The 15,915-nt window shown below is 33.0% G+C and overlaps 1 protein-coding gene across 2 annotated transcripts in view; it reads left to right on the top strand.

The window, feature by feature from the left end:
• Positions 1–15,915, top strand: part of CCSER1 (coiled-coil serine rich protein 1) — a 739,559-nt gene that overhangs the window by 152,482 nt on the left and 571,162 nt on the right. Inside the window, exon 2 of one of the 2 annotated variants that reach the window (XM_007450018.1) lies at positions 10,105–11,469. In XM_007450018.1, coding sequence (XP_007450080.1) covers positions 10,146–11,469 — 1,324 coding nt within the window. In that variant the 5' untranslated portion in view covers positions 10,105–10,145. Of the gene's footprint in view, positions 1–10,104; positions 11,470–15,915 lie in introns of those variants that run through there. The other variant, XM_007450017.1, reaches the window with a different exon arrangement.

A 15,915-nucleotide genomic window follows, 5' to 3' on the forward strand; every position in this document is an offset into this window, starting at 1 on the left:
ATGATCTACTATTATTTCAAAAACAATGAAAATCTATTGGCAAATAATAAATTTGAATTGATATATATGAATGTGAATTTCCTTTAACAGATGCCTTATTATGTAGTCTATGTAAAAGTTAAAAACTAAAAAACTCTTATTTTTGCTAGAAAAAAAAGATTTAATTTGAAAATGCATTTGGAGACTTTAAGACTTTAATTTTTCATTTACATAAAAGTCTTTGTGATATTTTTAATTAACTGCCCAATAAATCTTAAATTGGTTTTGAAAGTTACAAGAAAAATAACTATTGCTAAAAAGGAAGATCTTCTGCACCCTCTGCTGGTATGTTTGCACAACTACAGGTTATTTATTTTAAACTTGGTCATTTTCTTTTTAGTAAAAAAATAAAATTTGAGGCAAATCCAGTGATTTTAGTATTTAGAAAACAAACTGTTATAAATGTCTAAATGAAGCATTCCTTTGAACTAATAACCGACTTGTTTGGTTCGTTTACTAGCCTTCGAAAGAATTACATAATGGCATCAATTTATTGTTAATGAGTAAAAGTCATAATGTCACATGCTTCCAAATCATATAATTTCAATTTATTAGCCAACTATATAATCTGTGGTGTTTAATGTTTGTATTATGGAAATACTAAAACATTAAAAAGATTGTGAAAATCCTGGAACAAATTATTTGTGTCTGAACTATCACTGACAACAGTTAGATGAATTATCATATGGTAAAGGAATAGTGAATTTTTTTAAAAGGATGGAAGTAGCTTTCAATAGTGAAATGAAATAGAATTTGATTTTTTAGAAAAGTAAATTTCAATTTATAAACATACATTTTGGACTGATGGTCACATAAATCATGAATTTTAGTGTTAATGTAGGTTCATGAAAAATACAAAGTCTTTATGTTAATGTAAGGATTCTTGGCACTTCTGTAGGTCTTATTTATTTAAATACTTTGTGTTGCAATTTAAAAGATTTGAAGAGTTTATTAAAACACTCAGAATTGATTTTTGTATTTTGTCATATTTGGTCAGATTATTTTTATAAAAATAATTTCCCACATTCTCATTCTCTTTCAAAGGCAGCTACTTTATTAATTTTTGTATACCCTTCAAGTTACTTTTAACACATTTACATGCCTATAATTATGTAATTTTGATAGGCTATATGTTTTTATACTATCTTAATTTGAATTTTGTAAGTTTTAATTACAAAAGTAATTCATGAATTTATTTTCATTGTTGAAACATCATATTATTTGTTACATTGATGCCCCCATTGATGACAACCCCCAGTACAAAAGCCCTCTTCAAGGATAATTCCTGTTCACACTTTGAAGTACATCCTTCCAGATTTTTTCCTATGCATTTACACACATATGTATCTGTAGAATATTTATTATTTAAAAATTTTCATAATACATTTGTAATTTACATAAATTATATATAACATATCAGTTAGATACTTGATTTTATTAACTAAATGCCTTGGAAATTTTTTTGTCAGATGTATTTTACCCTATATGTTTAGTTCTTGTCTGTTATGCTGTGGAATAGATAATACCATATTTTACTTTTTCAAGTCTCCCATTAATGGACATTTATATTATTTTTAATTTCACCTGTTATAAACCTGCCTTGAATGTCTCTATATATGTTTCTCATGTTTCTGTGTGCAGATATGTGAATATTATTCTAAGGTAAATGCTGAGAAGTGAAATTACTTACTTTGATATTTTGATACATAATTTTCTACAATGATCTTAACAATTTGGACTCCTTCATAAGTGTCTATAGGTACTCCTTCATTCATTTAAACTTGATATTATTTAGTATTAAAATGTTATGGGTGAAAAATAGTATCTGTGGTTTTCTTGATTAATAATGGAGTTAAATATCTGTTCATATGTTGATTAGTGATTTGTGTTTCTTCCATAAAATTCTTGTCTATATTCTTTGTTACCTTTTTTCCTATGTGTTGTCTGTTTCTTACTGGCTGGTAGGAGCTCTTTGTATATTCTCTAATTACTAATGGGTTTCAATATGTTTTTATATATTCACTGGTAATTTGTATATCTTCTGGGATTTGCATGTTCATATTCTTTGCCCATTTATTTTTGTTTGAATTGTCTTATTCTTACTGACTTATAAGAATTCTTTGTATATTCCAGGTATCAATCCTTTGCCTGTTTTATATGTTTCAAATATTTTTTGCATTCCTTAGAGAAATCTACAAATAGTTGACTGGCATGGAATACAGAAGACCTGCCACTGTCTCGAGGTATCAATAAGTGTTCCAGATCCCATGGGATTCATCTGAAGCTAGATGCCATTTTCAACCACATCCTTGATTAGCTTTACCCCTGTCCTATCATGCCTTCTTTCCTTACCTTCTCTTGAGAGTAATTCTCTAATAAATTGCTTGAATAAGGATTCCTTGCTAAAACATAAACAAGATGAAAAGACAACCCTCAGAATGGAAGAAAATATTTGCAAATGAAGCAACTGACAAAGGATTAATCTCCAAAATTTAGAAGCAGCTCATGCATCTCAATATAAAAAAAACACACAACGCAGTCCAAAAATGGGCAGAAGACCTAAACAGACATTTCTCCAAAGAAGATATACAGATTGCCAACAAACACATGAGAGGATGCTCAACATCACTAATCATTAGAGAAATGCAAATCAAAACTACAATGAGGTATCGCCTCACACCAGTCAGAATGACCATCATTAAAAAAATCTACAAACAATAAATGCTGGAGAGGGTGTGGAGAAAAGGGAACCCTCTTGTTGGTGGGAACGTAAATTGATACAGCCACTATGGAGAACAGTATGGAGGTTCCTTAAACAACTAAAAATAGAACTACCATACAACCTAGCAATCCCACTACTGGGCATATACCCTGAGAAACGCATAATTCAAAAAGAGTCGTGTACCACAATGTTCATTGCAGCTCTATTTACAATAGCCAGGACATGGAAGCAATCTAAGTGTCCATCATTGGATGAATGGGTAAAGAAGATGTGGCACATATATACAATGGAATATTACTCAGCCATAAAAGAAACGAAATTGAGTTATTTGTAGTGAGGTGGATGGACCTAGAGTCTGTCATACAGAGTGAAGTAAGTCAGAAAGAGAAAAACAAATACCGTATGCTAACACACATATGTAGAATCTAAGAAAAAAAAAAGGGTGGTTCTGAAGAACCTAGGGGCAGGACAGGAGTAAAGACGCAGACATAGAGAATGGACTTGAGGATATGGGGAGGGGGAAGGGTAAGCTGGGACAAAGTGAGAGAGTGGCATGGACATATATACACTACCAAATGTAAAATAGATAGCTAGTGGGAAGCAGCTGCATAGCACAGGGAGATTAGCTCTGTGCTTTGTGACCACCTAGAGGGGTGGGATAGGGAGGGTGGGAGGGAGACACAAGAGGGAAGAGATATGGGGATATATGTATATGTATAGCTGATTCACTTTGTTATAAAGCAGAAACTAACACACCACTGTAAAGCACTTATACTCCAATAAAGATGTTAAAAAAAAAAAAAGAATTCCTTACTTAGGCTCTGCTTCTAAGGAATTTTTTTCCAAAATAATATTTTAAGACCAAACCAAATTCTCCAATGTAAGAAGTAATAAAATTTTCTTTATTAACAAACATATATACTTTTGGATGTGTGCTATCCTCTCTAAAGTTGCATACTTGTTATGACATTTTCATTGTTCAACAAATTTATCAAATTCATTCTTTTGAGAATCACGTTCAGGGTCTGAGACAGTCTTTGCATATTCATAATATTGTCAGTTATTTGCTTCTTTAAGCCTGAATTATTTTGTTGAAAGTAAAAAAAATAATACTGAATAAGAACTTAATATTTACTTAATAAAAAATTGAAATGAATGTGTATTAATTAGCATATTAATTCCAAGCCCCAAGCCCATTGACATATGGGTACTCTGACCTCTAACCTTCCTTTTTGTCCTATTCAGGATTGACTGGAAATGACAGTCTTATTTGTCTACTAGCAGACAGAATTAGAACTTCAGCTGAGAGAAGTTGGGGGAGGTTATAAGCTAATTAAAGTGTACTTGGCTGTGAAATCATACAAGTATGGTTAATTTTTCTTGATAATTTATGGTTATTAAACATTTATAATGTGCTAGACCTTGTTCTAAGTGCTTTTTGGTTTTACTTATTAGATCATCACAAAATCTTTAAGGTAGTTGCAACTATTATCCTCATGAAGGCTCAGGGAGTTTAAATAACTTTTTAAGCCACTCTAAAGTCACACAGCTCTTAGGTGTAATGCTGAATTCAAATCGAGATATTTTTGCATGAGAGTCTTCTTTCTTAACAGTTATGCATTCATTGTGTATAAATGCCAGAACATAAACTATAACGTTCTTTAAGTATAAATGTAGTCTCATTATTTACTTAAGCCTGGGTCACATGTAGATATGACTTTTAGACTTTTTTCTTCTTTCACTACTAACTTCTGTCTAATTTCTGGTCAGAACCATTCTTTCTCTCTGTGTTTCTCTTCTCCCTCTGTTGTCTCTTCTGGTCAATGAAGAACTAAGATTATATCTGGCTGGGTTTCAAGATTACATGTCTTTCTAAATATGTATTATGGTCCCTGTCCTTCTATTAATTCAGACAAGGAATGCATCTGCTTCCCTAAATCCTGCTAGAACAATCTCTTTGGAATATATTCCCCTTCCCTATTGTAGCTCTTCCCATTATCATGCAATTTAGCACCATGTACTCTCTTTCTCTTTTTACCTAGGAGATTGATTTATTGATTTACAGATCCAATAAGAGACAACCTATCTCTGCTTACATGCAATTTTTAGGGTCAAATCATTTTGATATAAGCAAGCATTTCTGGTATAAGTATTTATTTGTATTATTTTCTTCTTTATTGTTGAAAATAACTTACTGTACTCAGTGTGGCTAAATTATATGCAAATTTAATAAATTGTTAATTAAACATATCCAATCAATTATGTGATTTCTAACTCTTGCTATCTTTGGCTGACAGTCTCATTCTCTTCCCTGTGACTGATCAATAACCCACTTGGTCCTGATCAGTCATCCTTTTAATGTATCTCATATTTTCCTCACTAACCCTGCTGGTTGAAGTGGCCCTTGTCCATGTGTGTCAGTGATTTATCATTAAAAATGCCTCTATTCCATATTTATTTAAATGAAAACAATAAAACATTTTAGAAATACATTTAAAGATAAATTACATCATAGTTAAAGTAAAATTAGGAGTATGGGATTAACAGATACACACTACTGTATATAAAATAGATAAGCAACAAGGATTTACTGTAAAACATGGGGAATGATATTCAATATCTTGTAATAGCCTATAATGGAAAACAATCTAAAAAAATATATAAATATAACTGAATTACTTTGTGGTACACCTGAAACTAACACAATATTGCAAATCAACTATACTTCAATTTTATAAAAAAGATTATTGAGATGTAAATTGCATGAACTTTGTAATAGAAAGATTCTGAGCTGGAGGGCTTTCCAGCTAAGCCATAACACCTATCAGGACTCATTTAAATCTTCATCAAAATGACATAATTAGATAAGATTGACTTGGAAGCTTATTCAAGCTATTATCTATTTAATTTTGGTGAAAATTCATCAGTGTCCTTTGATATGTTTTCATATGATTTGTTTTCTGCCATTGCTTTCTTAATGTTGAAAGTTGTTACCTAGAGAGTATTTGGTTTCTGTGAATTTTTTTTTTTTTCCATTTTCACCATGTATCATTGATTTTCTTTTAAGTGTGTTCATTTAGGCTCTACCTGGTTATTTTCTGATATCTTTTCTCAGAGAGAATAGAACAGACTGTATTTAACTTATGCAACATTCCCCACAAACACTTCAAATATTGGTCATTGTTTTTAAATTCCAATAAAAATGTATACTTTAGGGATGTTTATCATAAGGGGTTAGAATACTGACCCCAATTTATACACCTCCACCTCCCCCCAAAATTTTTGATGATTTTTTAAACAGTGATTGGGGCAGATTTTGAAAAGTAGCTCATTTTCATAATCACTCTGTGCGCTGTAACATCATGCACCACTTGCTTGAATGCATTTCATTAAAAAAGGAAGAAAATGCAAATTTACTCTATACCAAGCAGAGTGTTAAGTTTCTTTGTGATGTTGTACCTTCCATCCTTAAAGAAAAATCACTATAAAATTATTATTATCTGTGTTCTCATTCATGCTACTGGTAAGTGGCAGAGCTTGGATTTGAAACCAAAATTTTTTTTATGCTGATTGCATGTCTGTGTAAAGGGTACTTTGTTTGTGCAGGCTTGTTTTTGCAATAATATACCACTAATTTTGGGAGAGAGACAAAGGATACTCAGTACTATCTCAGATGTGGGGCATCAGGTCCCTTCATCATCTTTGGCTCATAGTGAAAAAATATGAGGGCTGTCCAAATTCTAGGAAAAGAGAAAAATGACAGGAAAGAAAAAGATTAAGGGGGTTTTGTTTTGTTTCTCTTACCTGCACAGATACCTGTTTTTGCATATGGTAATCAGTTTCCAAGATGATAGTTGTGAAACCCTTCAAGGTTATTTTATGTCTTGGTTAATGCCTTTGGAATTATGGAAAAAAAGTATAATTTTTTTCAGTATATCTTCTTTAAGGTATTTTACTTTTACTCTAATATTAAATAGGTAACAAATTAATGATCCATATAACCCTTCGAACTAAAATTTACATCTTTCTCAACCATGCCAGTTAAGAAATTCATTGTTGATTTGATGATATATTGTTATTCAACTTGTTAATAACATTGTCTTCAAATGTTAGCAAATTGTACATATTGATTTTATAGTTTGAAAGACTTTCAGTTAACTCATGACTCTAAAAGTTGTAATTCAACATAATTAACCTCGAAATTGTAGCATTTCATTTTTGGTAGTGAGACAGAAAATATGTTTGTGTTTGAAATACTGTTGTGTTCAAGTGAAAACTTCATTTTATGAAATCCATTGACTCTATAAGTACTAATTGTGTATTAGGCACCTAGGGTCTCAAAGCAAAGCCAAAATGGCCTTTGCCATTAACAGGCTAAGGTAGGGACTTCCCTGGTGTGCAGTGGTTAAGAATCCACCTGCCAATGCAGGGGACACGGGTTCGATCCCTGGTCTGGGAAGATTCCACATGCCGCAGAGCAGCTAAGCCTGTGCGCCACAACTACTGAAGCCCACGCACCTAGAGCCCATGCTTCACAACAAGAGAAGCCACCGCAATGAGAAGCCCGCACACTGCAATGAAGGGTAGCCCCCGCTCGCCACAACTAGAGAAAGCCCGCATGCAGCAACGAAGACCCAATGAAGCCAAAGATAAAATTAATAAAACAAAAGAAGCTTAAGGTAAAATAGTAAAGTCAGATAGATAAACAGATGTTTACTATGTGAGGTAATACTTGAGGATGCATAAAGGAGGAGTGCTAAGTCCAAAATGGAAGAGAGTAGGAAGGGGATCAGAGATGGCATTCTGGAAGGGACCATGTTGTAGAAATAGGAATTTTACCACATCACAGTTACTGGAAGGGCATTCCAAGCAGATGGTTCTACATCTGCTAATGCCTTGATGGTGAAAGTGAACAGAAAGTGGCAAGTAGTAATCAATGCAATTGGAGCATGAAATATGAGACATAGATTTTTAAAGTCTTTCTAAAGAATATGGATAATCCAACCTGTAGATATTTTGTCTCTCTCATTTAGCTGGAATAAAGAACTTCATTTAAAAGACTATCTGCAGATAAAGTGAAACAAAAGATTTTTATCTCCAATAGATTTTATATCTATTCCATGTCATCCCATTCAGTGTATAAATATCTCTGTGTATCTATGATGTTTTTACTTAAATTAAGACAGATATATTAGTAGTACATATGTATTGTAAATGGAAGTCTGGTTGTTTTCATTAAGAATTTTATTGTAATTCTTTTTTCTGAAAATTTTTCATTAGTTAAATCCTTTGAATACTTGCCTAAAAAACATGGGATTTATTCACTCTATTATTTTTGATTGCTGATACAAATGTAAGAAATACTAAAAAATGGTCAAGAAATATTTCAGTATACATAAATTCTGAAGATATTTCAAAAATAATGGTAAATATCTTGACATGAATACATTGAAGGCCATAGGTTCACCACCAGCTGCAAATCATTATGGTTGATAATGCTCTTATTAGAGCAAAATTATTCACTGGGCATTGAATGGAAATAAATCTTGCCTATAAATAAAATAATCACAGCTGAGAATGATGTTAATTAAAGCATTATTAAGAGTGAAAGTGTAAACAAAATTGTATTATTTTTTGTATCCATTTCAGAACATCTAAGCTGGGAGGAAAATGAGATAGTTTTAATTTATGAAAGACTTCACAAACTAAAATGTCTTTCTTCAGCTAAAGCCTTGCAAGGATACTTAAATGTTTTAGAAGTGGTTCATACATACTTTGATTTAAATTCAAATTCAGTGAGTGCAATTAAAGATCATCCAGTAAAAATCATGAAAGGCAAATTGATTTTATATCATTTAGAACAAAATATCAAATATTTAAAAACGCGTATGTGAAAGAGAAAATATTTTCCGTTTTTGTCATACACTTCCTCAAGGACATGAAAGTACATGAAAGTATTTTACTTGATCAATCTAATACTTTATCTGCAAGAATGGTAAAATGGAGGGCCTGTCATTTTATGTAGTATTTATTATTGTTAGATAGCTTTGGTTGCAATAAATAACAGAAAGAAACAATATGATTCAAGTGGACAAAGTGGGGGTGTGCACGTTATAGTTAAGGAATTAAGTGAAATTTAGAAACAAAGCAAAACAATACAAAATAAGAAACAAATCATGGCACATTATAAAAGCCAGTGAAAAATAGCAGTCACCGTAAGAGAAAGATCTACCATAGAACTAGTAATTTCTGAAGTGGAAACACATTTGGGCCTTCAGCAGCCTAAGCTCTTGGCTTTTCACTCTAGTGAAAGCAGTATATACCATGTTGATTATGAACTGACCCTGTGGTTAGATAATGCTTAGTTTCTTAGTCCTGCTTTAGCACTTATCAGCTGAGTGACATAGGCAACTTATCTTTCTGCTGTAAAGTGACCATAGTAATATCTACTTCTATAGTTACAAGCATTAAAAGAGATAACCTGTTTCAAGTACTTGGTGCATCACAGTTAATGAACTGCAGCTGCCACCTTCTCCTTGTCCTTCTGTCTTCATCATCAATACCCTGACATTAATGTGGTTCATAAATTTTCTTTGCTTCCGCTTTTCTCTGCATGTAGTCTCCACTTGTCTTAGCATTACCAGTTGAATTAGCTTTCATTTGTCTTTTCTTCAACTCATGGCCGTGGTTTCCTCATAACTTTATCCTGTTTATAACTCTAGATCCTTTATGATGTAGTTTACTTTCCTCTGCCAGTGGTCTAATTATCTCTAAACTTACTAAATCATAATCGAAGGGGAAGAATCTGTTCCAATTGGTTTTTTTTCTTTGAGTAGAGATTCTAGGGTCAGGTCATACCTTAGTCTGGTCTGTGGTTCTGTTAAGCTCAGGTCAATTACTTGTTGAGCCCCATGGTACATCTGGTGCTGGCCACCAGAGGCAGTGGTGGGGCATTTTACGCAGAGAGCATTGATGGTGGCTGTCATATGCCTACTAAATCTAAATAAATAAACATAAAAAGTTAAGATTAAACAATTTACCAAATTATAGAACTGGTGTGAGTGGTAAGGCTGAGTCTTGAATAGTAATCTCGTGTCTCCCAATACAAATTTAGACTTCAAATATTCTTGGTCATTGTGAAGTTGTGGCACCATTATAAAATTTCTGTACAAATGATTGGATATTTTGCTACATAGAAATTCAGAAAACTCTTTGTCAGAATTTTACTATTTATTATTTTAGTATAACAAATTCTGTGTCATGAATGAAAAACCAGTATTATGTTTTAAAATGTCTTATTTATAATTGACTTCTGTTAACTTGTTCTATTTGTCTTTTCTCAGGTTGCTAAGTTGGCTATCACAGTGCGAGCCTTGGAGTCCCAATGGGGGACTCCAGATCAAGACGATCTACTCTGGTCTCCCGGTTGCCAATATTCAGAAGGAGTATTAGCAGAAAACATGATTCTCTTCCTTCATCACCCTCCTCCAGTAATACAGTCGGTGTCCACAGTTCGTCTCCTTCCAGCACTAACTCAAGCTCAGGTAGCACAGGTAAACGCAGGAGCCTCTTCCGTACTCCTTCCATTAGCTTCCATCATAAGAAGGGGAGTGAACCTAAGCAAGAACCTACCAACCAGAACCTTAGTATTTCAAATGGTGCTCAACCTGGTCACAGCAGTGTGCAAAAACTGAGTTTGGAAGAACATACTAAAACCAGGGGAAGACATTCTGTTGGTTTTAGCAGTTCACGAAATAAGAAGATAACAAGATCTTTGACAGAGGATTTTGAAAGAGAAAACGAGCACTCGACTAATAAGAATGTCTTTATAAATTGCCTGAGTTCTGGCAAAAGTGAGGGGGATGATTCTGGATTCACAGAAGAACAAACTCGCCGTTCTGTTAAGCAGTCAACAAAGAAGCTTCTTACTAAATCTTTTTCATCTCACTATAAATTTTCTAAGCCAGTTCCACAGAGCCAATCCATTTCATTGGTACAACAATCTGAATTCTCACTGGAAATTGCACAGTACCAAGAGAGGGAACCTGTATTACTAAGAGGTTCTCCATCTTGTTCTGTGGATGTAACAGAACGGGAGGGAAGCTCTTTACCATCTCCACTGCTTTCTGCTGATTTTACTACAGCTCAGACACCTTCAGAGTTCTTAGCCTTGACTGAAGATTCTGTGTCTGAAGCAGATGCATTTCCTAAAAGTGGAAGCATGGCACCCCACTGTGACAACTTTGGCCACAGTGATTCTACCTCTCAGATTTCTCCCAATCCTGCTGCTGCTACAAAGACAACAACAGACCTTATGGGAACTGTTCCCTGTGCAACTATGTCTCCTGGGAAATACAGGTTAGAAGGTCGGTGTAGCACTGAATCTAAATCCTTACCAGAAACCTCTGCTGCTAATCAGAAGGAAGTGTTACTGCAAATCACTGAACTACCTGCTATGAATGCGAGTGACTCAGAGATTCATCTATCAGCAGATACAAGAAGAGGAGAACATATGGTGATACAAAATGGTGAAACGATGTTGGCAACAAGCTCCCCAAGGAAACTTGGATTTTATGAGCAACATAAAGCAATAGCTGAACGTGTTAAAGGGATCCATCCTATTTCAGATTCAAGGATAATACCCGCTTCCGGTGATCATTATATTTTAAACAAAACATCATATGGATATGATGCAAATCCTGCCAAAGGTATGATGATTTTCTCTGTATAATAAATGATATGAATTATAATTTTCATTACAATTTCTTCAATTTTCTTATTCTGTCTCATGGAAACTACATTTTTCTTAGTTTTCACTCTTTAATCTTCTGTCCTACTTATAATTTGTCTTAAATCATTTCTCTGCTTAAACTTACTTCATTCGTATCATGCTGAAAATGTAATTCATCCATGTTACTTATTTTTCTTAGTTGTGTAATTCAGATTCTGACCCTCAGAAGAAAGTGGAAGGAAATTAATTTTATTTGCAATGTGGCTTTATCTAAGATAAGGGCCATCTTTTTTTATAGTTCCTGATAGAGTATTGGTTAAAGAATAGATATAGCCCAGACACAATCATTATAAAAGAAATTCGTATAATTAAAATTCTTTTTCCTATTTTAACAAAGTTTTTATTATTAAATAGGATCCATGTTTTGGCACAGAAAGAGGGAGGGAAGGTTGATTTACCCCAGTCTGTTATTTAACAGAAAACATGGTTTTTCAATATAAAATTCAGTTCAAGAGAATTGTTGAATATATAATACCTACTGGCTGTATTTGACATTTTTTATTCTTTTTTTTCTGTACTGTGATTCCTACTACCACTGCTGCCGCTTTTGCTACTACTACTAACACTAATAGTTCTCCCAACAATATGTCCATTTACTGTTCTGTGCCCTTTGGATACATTAATTTATTGAATCTGGAAGTGATTGAAATCACTACTATTATTCTAACTCATTCTACAGGCAAGATGATTGGAGCACAGATAGGTTAAGTCATGTGCCCAAAGTCACAAAGTTCATAAGTAATTGTTTAGGATACAATCCCTGTGAGGTAGGCACTAGTATGTTGCCCATTTTATACATGAGAAAACTGAGACCAAGGGATTATACAGCTGGTAAGTAGCACAGCCAAATTACAACTATCTCAATCCAAAGATCAGACTCTTAATGACTAGGTTGTAGTACATGTCATGACCCAGGCTCTTTCCAAAACATTAAGAATAATACTAAAATATTAAATAAAATTTGTAATCAGTGAAATTATATATTATATAATGTCAAGAATCATAAGTTTATCTGACTTACCTAACTAGTCTCTCCATGAATACAGCAGTTTTACAGTTTTAAATGCATGACTTAATTTTCCAACTGTCTTCATATTTTTTCACATTTGATACAAAATCACTTTTACACATCTGCCTACTTTTTTCATTTTTTATCTTGGTAGCCTTGCTTGTATTTTGGGATTTAGTTATACCTGCTTAATTCTTTAACTATAGTATAATTATAAGAATAATAATGATGATGATACTATGTGCCCAAAGATGTGCTAAGCAATTTGCATGCACTGTTTTATTTAGTACTAACCAAAGATTTATGTGGACGTTATTAATGACTAAGGTTTAGGATTAAGTTAAATAACTTCATGAAATCACACTGTTAGCAAACGGTGGACCTCAGATTAGAATGTAGGCAGTGTTTTAGAAAATTACACCCAAAAAGGTAAAAGTGTAATTATTGTGATTATATCTAATTCTTATTTAGAAATGGTGACTTGCCTCAATGTCAAACTGAATAGAGTAAATACTTATCTCTTTGGAAACTAGGGAATGACCAACAATTATCTTGCTGATTATTAATCTGTTGACTGAGATCCTAATTGCAAGCCATTTAACACATTAATTTCACTGAATTTGACACCATGATGCCTGTTCCTGGACATTAGGTGAAAATTCATAGTGTCTACAACTTGTAAAATAGAAAGAGACAGGCAAATAAATGGTAATGTCAAAAAGGAAAAGTTGGTTGCATTCTATTCTTCATTTTCATCAATAGGAGATATTCATCTGCTATTCATAAAGATTTTATAACTTAGAAGTTTCAAGATTTTAAAGCCATTTAGACAAATGTATTTTATGTAAGAAAGAGTTGCTAAATTCCATAATACTAAATTTATTCTGTATTTATTGTGAAATAAGTTTAAGCTAGTATTTAATATGCATCTGAATGTGCTGGGTGTACATTCATTTCAGAATTATTAATGGAATGTTGACCTCTCTGGCAACTTAACTTTTACTCATTGACTTAAAAAGTTACTGAAAAAACTGCCGTACGTTGGTTCAATAGGTTCTAGCCAAGAGTCTTTAAACCTATAGATGAGCCCAAACAGAACAGTTTAATTAATTAATTAATTCATTCAACAAATATTGTTTTGGTACTGTTTTAGGCACTAAGGGTATAGCAATGAACAAAACGAATACATTCCTTCCTTCATGAAGCTTACTTTCTACTGGGAATACTCAGACGATTAATATACAAATAAATAAATGTCAAATGGTAATAACTGCTGAGGATGAGTTTAAAGCAGAAAAGAGGATTAGGAAGTGGGGGTGTGTGATTGTAGTTTACATTTTTTTTAACTTTATTCAGGTATAATTGGCAAACTAAATTGTATATTTAAAGTGAACAAAGTGATGATTCGGTATATGTTACATTGTGAAAGGATTCCCCCCCCACATCAAGTTAGTTAATATATCCATCATGTCACATATTTACCTTTTTGGTTTTTGTTTTTGAGAAATTTAAGTTCAACTATAGTCACCTTGTTATACACTAGATCCTCAGATCTTATTTATCTTATAACTGAAAGTTTGTACCCTTTTACCAAGGCAACCACTTTTCTACTCTCTGTTTCTATGAGTTGAGCTTTCTAAAAAAGATTCCACGTGTAAGTGATACCATGCAGTATTGGTCTTTCTCTGTCTGGCTTACTTCACTTAGCGTATCTTCAAGATTCATCCACGTTGTCACAAATGACAGGATTTTCTTCTTTTTTAAGGCTGAAAATATTCCATTGTATGTACATACTGCATTTTCTTTATCCATTCCTTTTTTCTCATACTTAGGATGTTTCCAGACCTCTGCTATTGTGAATAATGCTGCTGTGAACATGGGAGTGCAGATATGTCTTTGAGATAGTGATTTTGCTGCCTTTGGGTATATTACCAGAAGTAAGATTGCTGGATCATATAGTAGTTCTATCTTTAATTTCTTGAGGAACCTCCATAATGTTTTCCATAGTGGCTGCACCAGTTTACATTCTCACCAACAGTGCACAAGGGTTCCCTTTTTTCCATATGCTCAAAAACATGTGTTGTCTTTTGACTTTTTGATAATGGCCATCCTAACGAAATTGAGGTGATATCTCATTGTGGTTTTGATTTGCATTTCCCAGATGATTAGGGATGTTGAGCTCCTTTTCATGTACCTTTTGGCCATTTGTATGTCTTATTTGGAAAAATGTTTACTAAGATTCTTTGCCCATTTTAATTTTTTTTCTTGCTATTGAGTTGTATGAATTTTGTGTATATTTTGGATATTAACCCCTTATAGTATATATGATTTGCAAATATTTTCTACCATCCAATTTGTCCAATTGGTTGTCTTTTATTTCTTTCTTTTTTATTTTTATTTTTTTGTTTTCTGTGCAGAAGCTTTTTAGTTTGAAGTAGTCCTACTTGTTTATTTTTGCTTTTATTTCTTTTGCTCTTGATATCAAATCCAAAAAATCATTATCAAGATGAATGTCAAAGAGCTTATCCCCATGTTTACTTCTAGGAGGCTTACAGTTTTTGGTCTTAACTTTCAAGTCATTAATCAATTTTAGTTGATTTTGGTGTGTGGTATAAGATAAGGTCCCAGTTTCATCCTTTCCCATGTGACTGTCCATTTTCCAACACTGTCTATTGAAGAGACTATCTTTTCCCCATTATATAGTCTTGGGTTCTTTGTCAAAAATTAATTGCCACATTTGCATGGGTTTATTTCTTGGCTGTCTCTTCTATTCCATTGATCTATGTGTCTGTTTTTACACCAGTACCGTGCTGTTTTGATTACTGTAGCTTTGTAATATAGTTTAAAATCAGGAAGTGTAATGCCTCCATCTTTGTTCTTCTTTATCAAGATTACTTTGGCTATTTGGGGTCTTCTTTGTTTCTGTACAAATTTCAGGATTTTTTTTCTATATTTCTGTGAAACATGTCAGTGTAATGTTGATAGGAATTGCATTGAATCTGTAGATCCCTTTGGGTAGTATGAACACTTTAACAGTATTAATCTTTCCAATTCATGAACATGGAATATCTCTTTATTTTTATTTTCTTCATTTTCTTTCATCAATGTCTTTTATAGTTTTCAGTGTATATATTTTTTGCTTCCTGGATTAAACTTATTCCTAGGTATTTTATTCTTTTTGATGCAACTGTAGATGGGATTGTATTCTTAATTTCTCTTTCTTTCATTTTTCTAATTTTTTAATTTAATTTTATTTTGTTTTTATACAACAGGTTCTTATTAGTCATCAATTTTATACACATCAGTGTATACATGTCAATCCCAATCGCCCAATTCATCACACCACCATCCCCA

This window comes from Lipotes vexillifer, unplaced genomic scaffold (assembly GCF_000442215.2).
Source record: "Lipotes vexillifer unplaced genomic scaffold, Lipotes_vexillifer_v1.1 scaffold178, whole genome shotgun sequence".
In the NCBI taxonomy this organism is placed as follows: domain Eukaryota; kingdom Metazoa; phylum Chordata; class Mammalia; order Artiodactyla; family Lipotidae; genus Lipotes; species Lipotes vexillifer.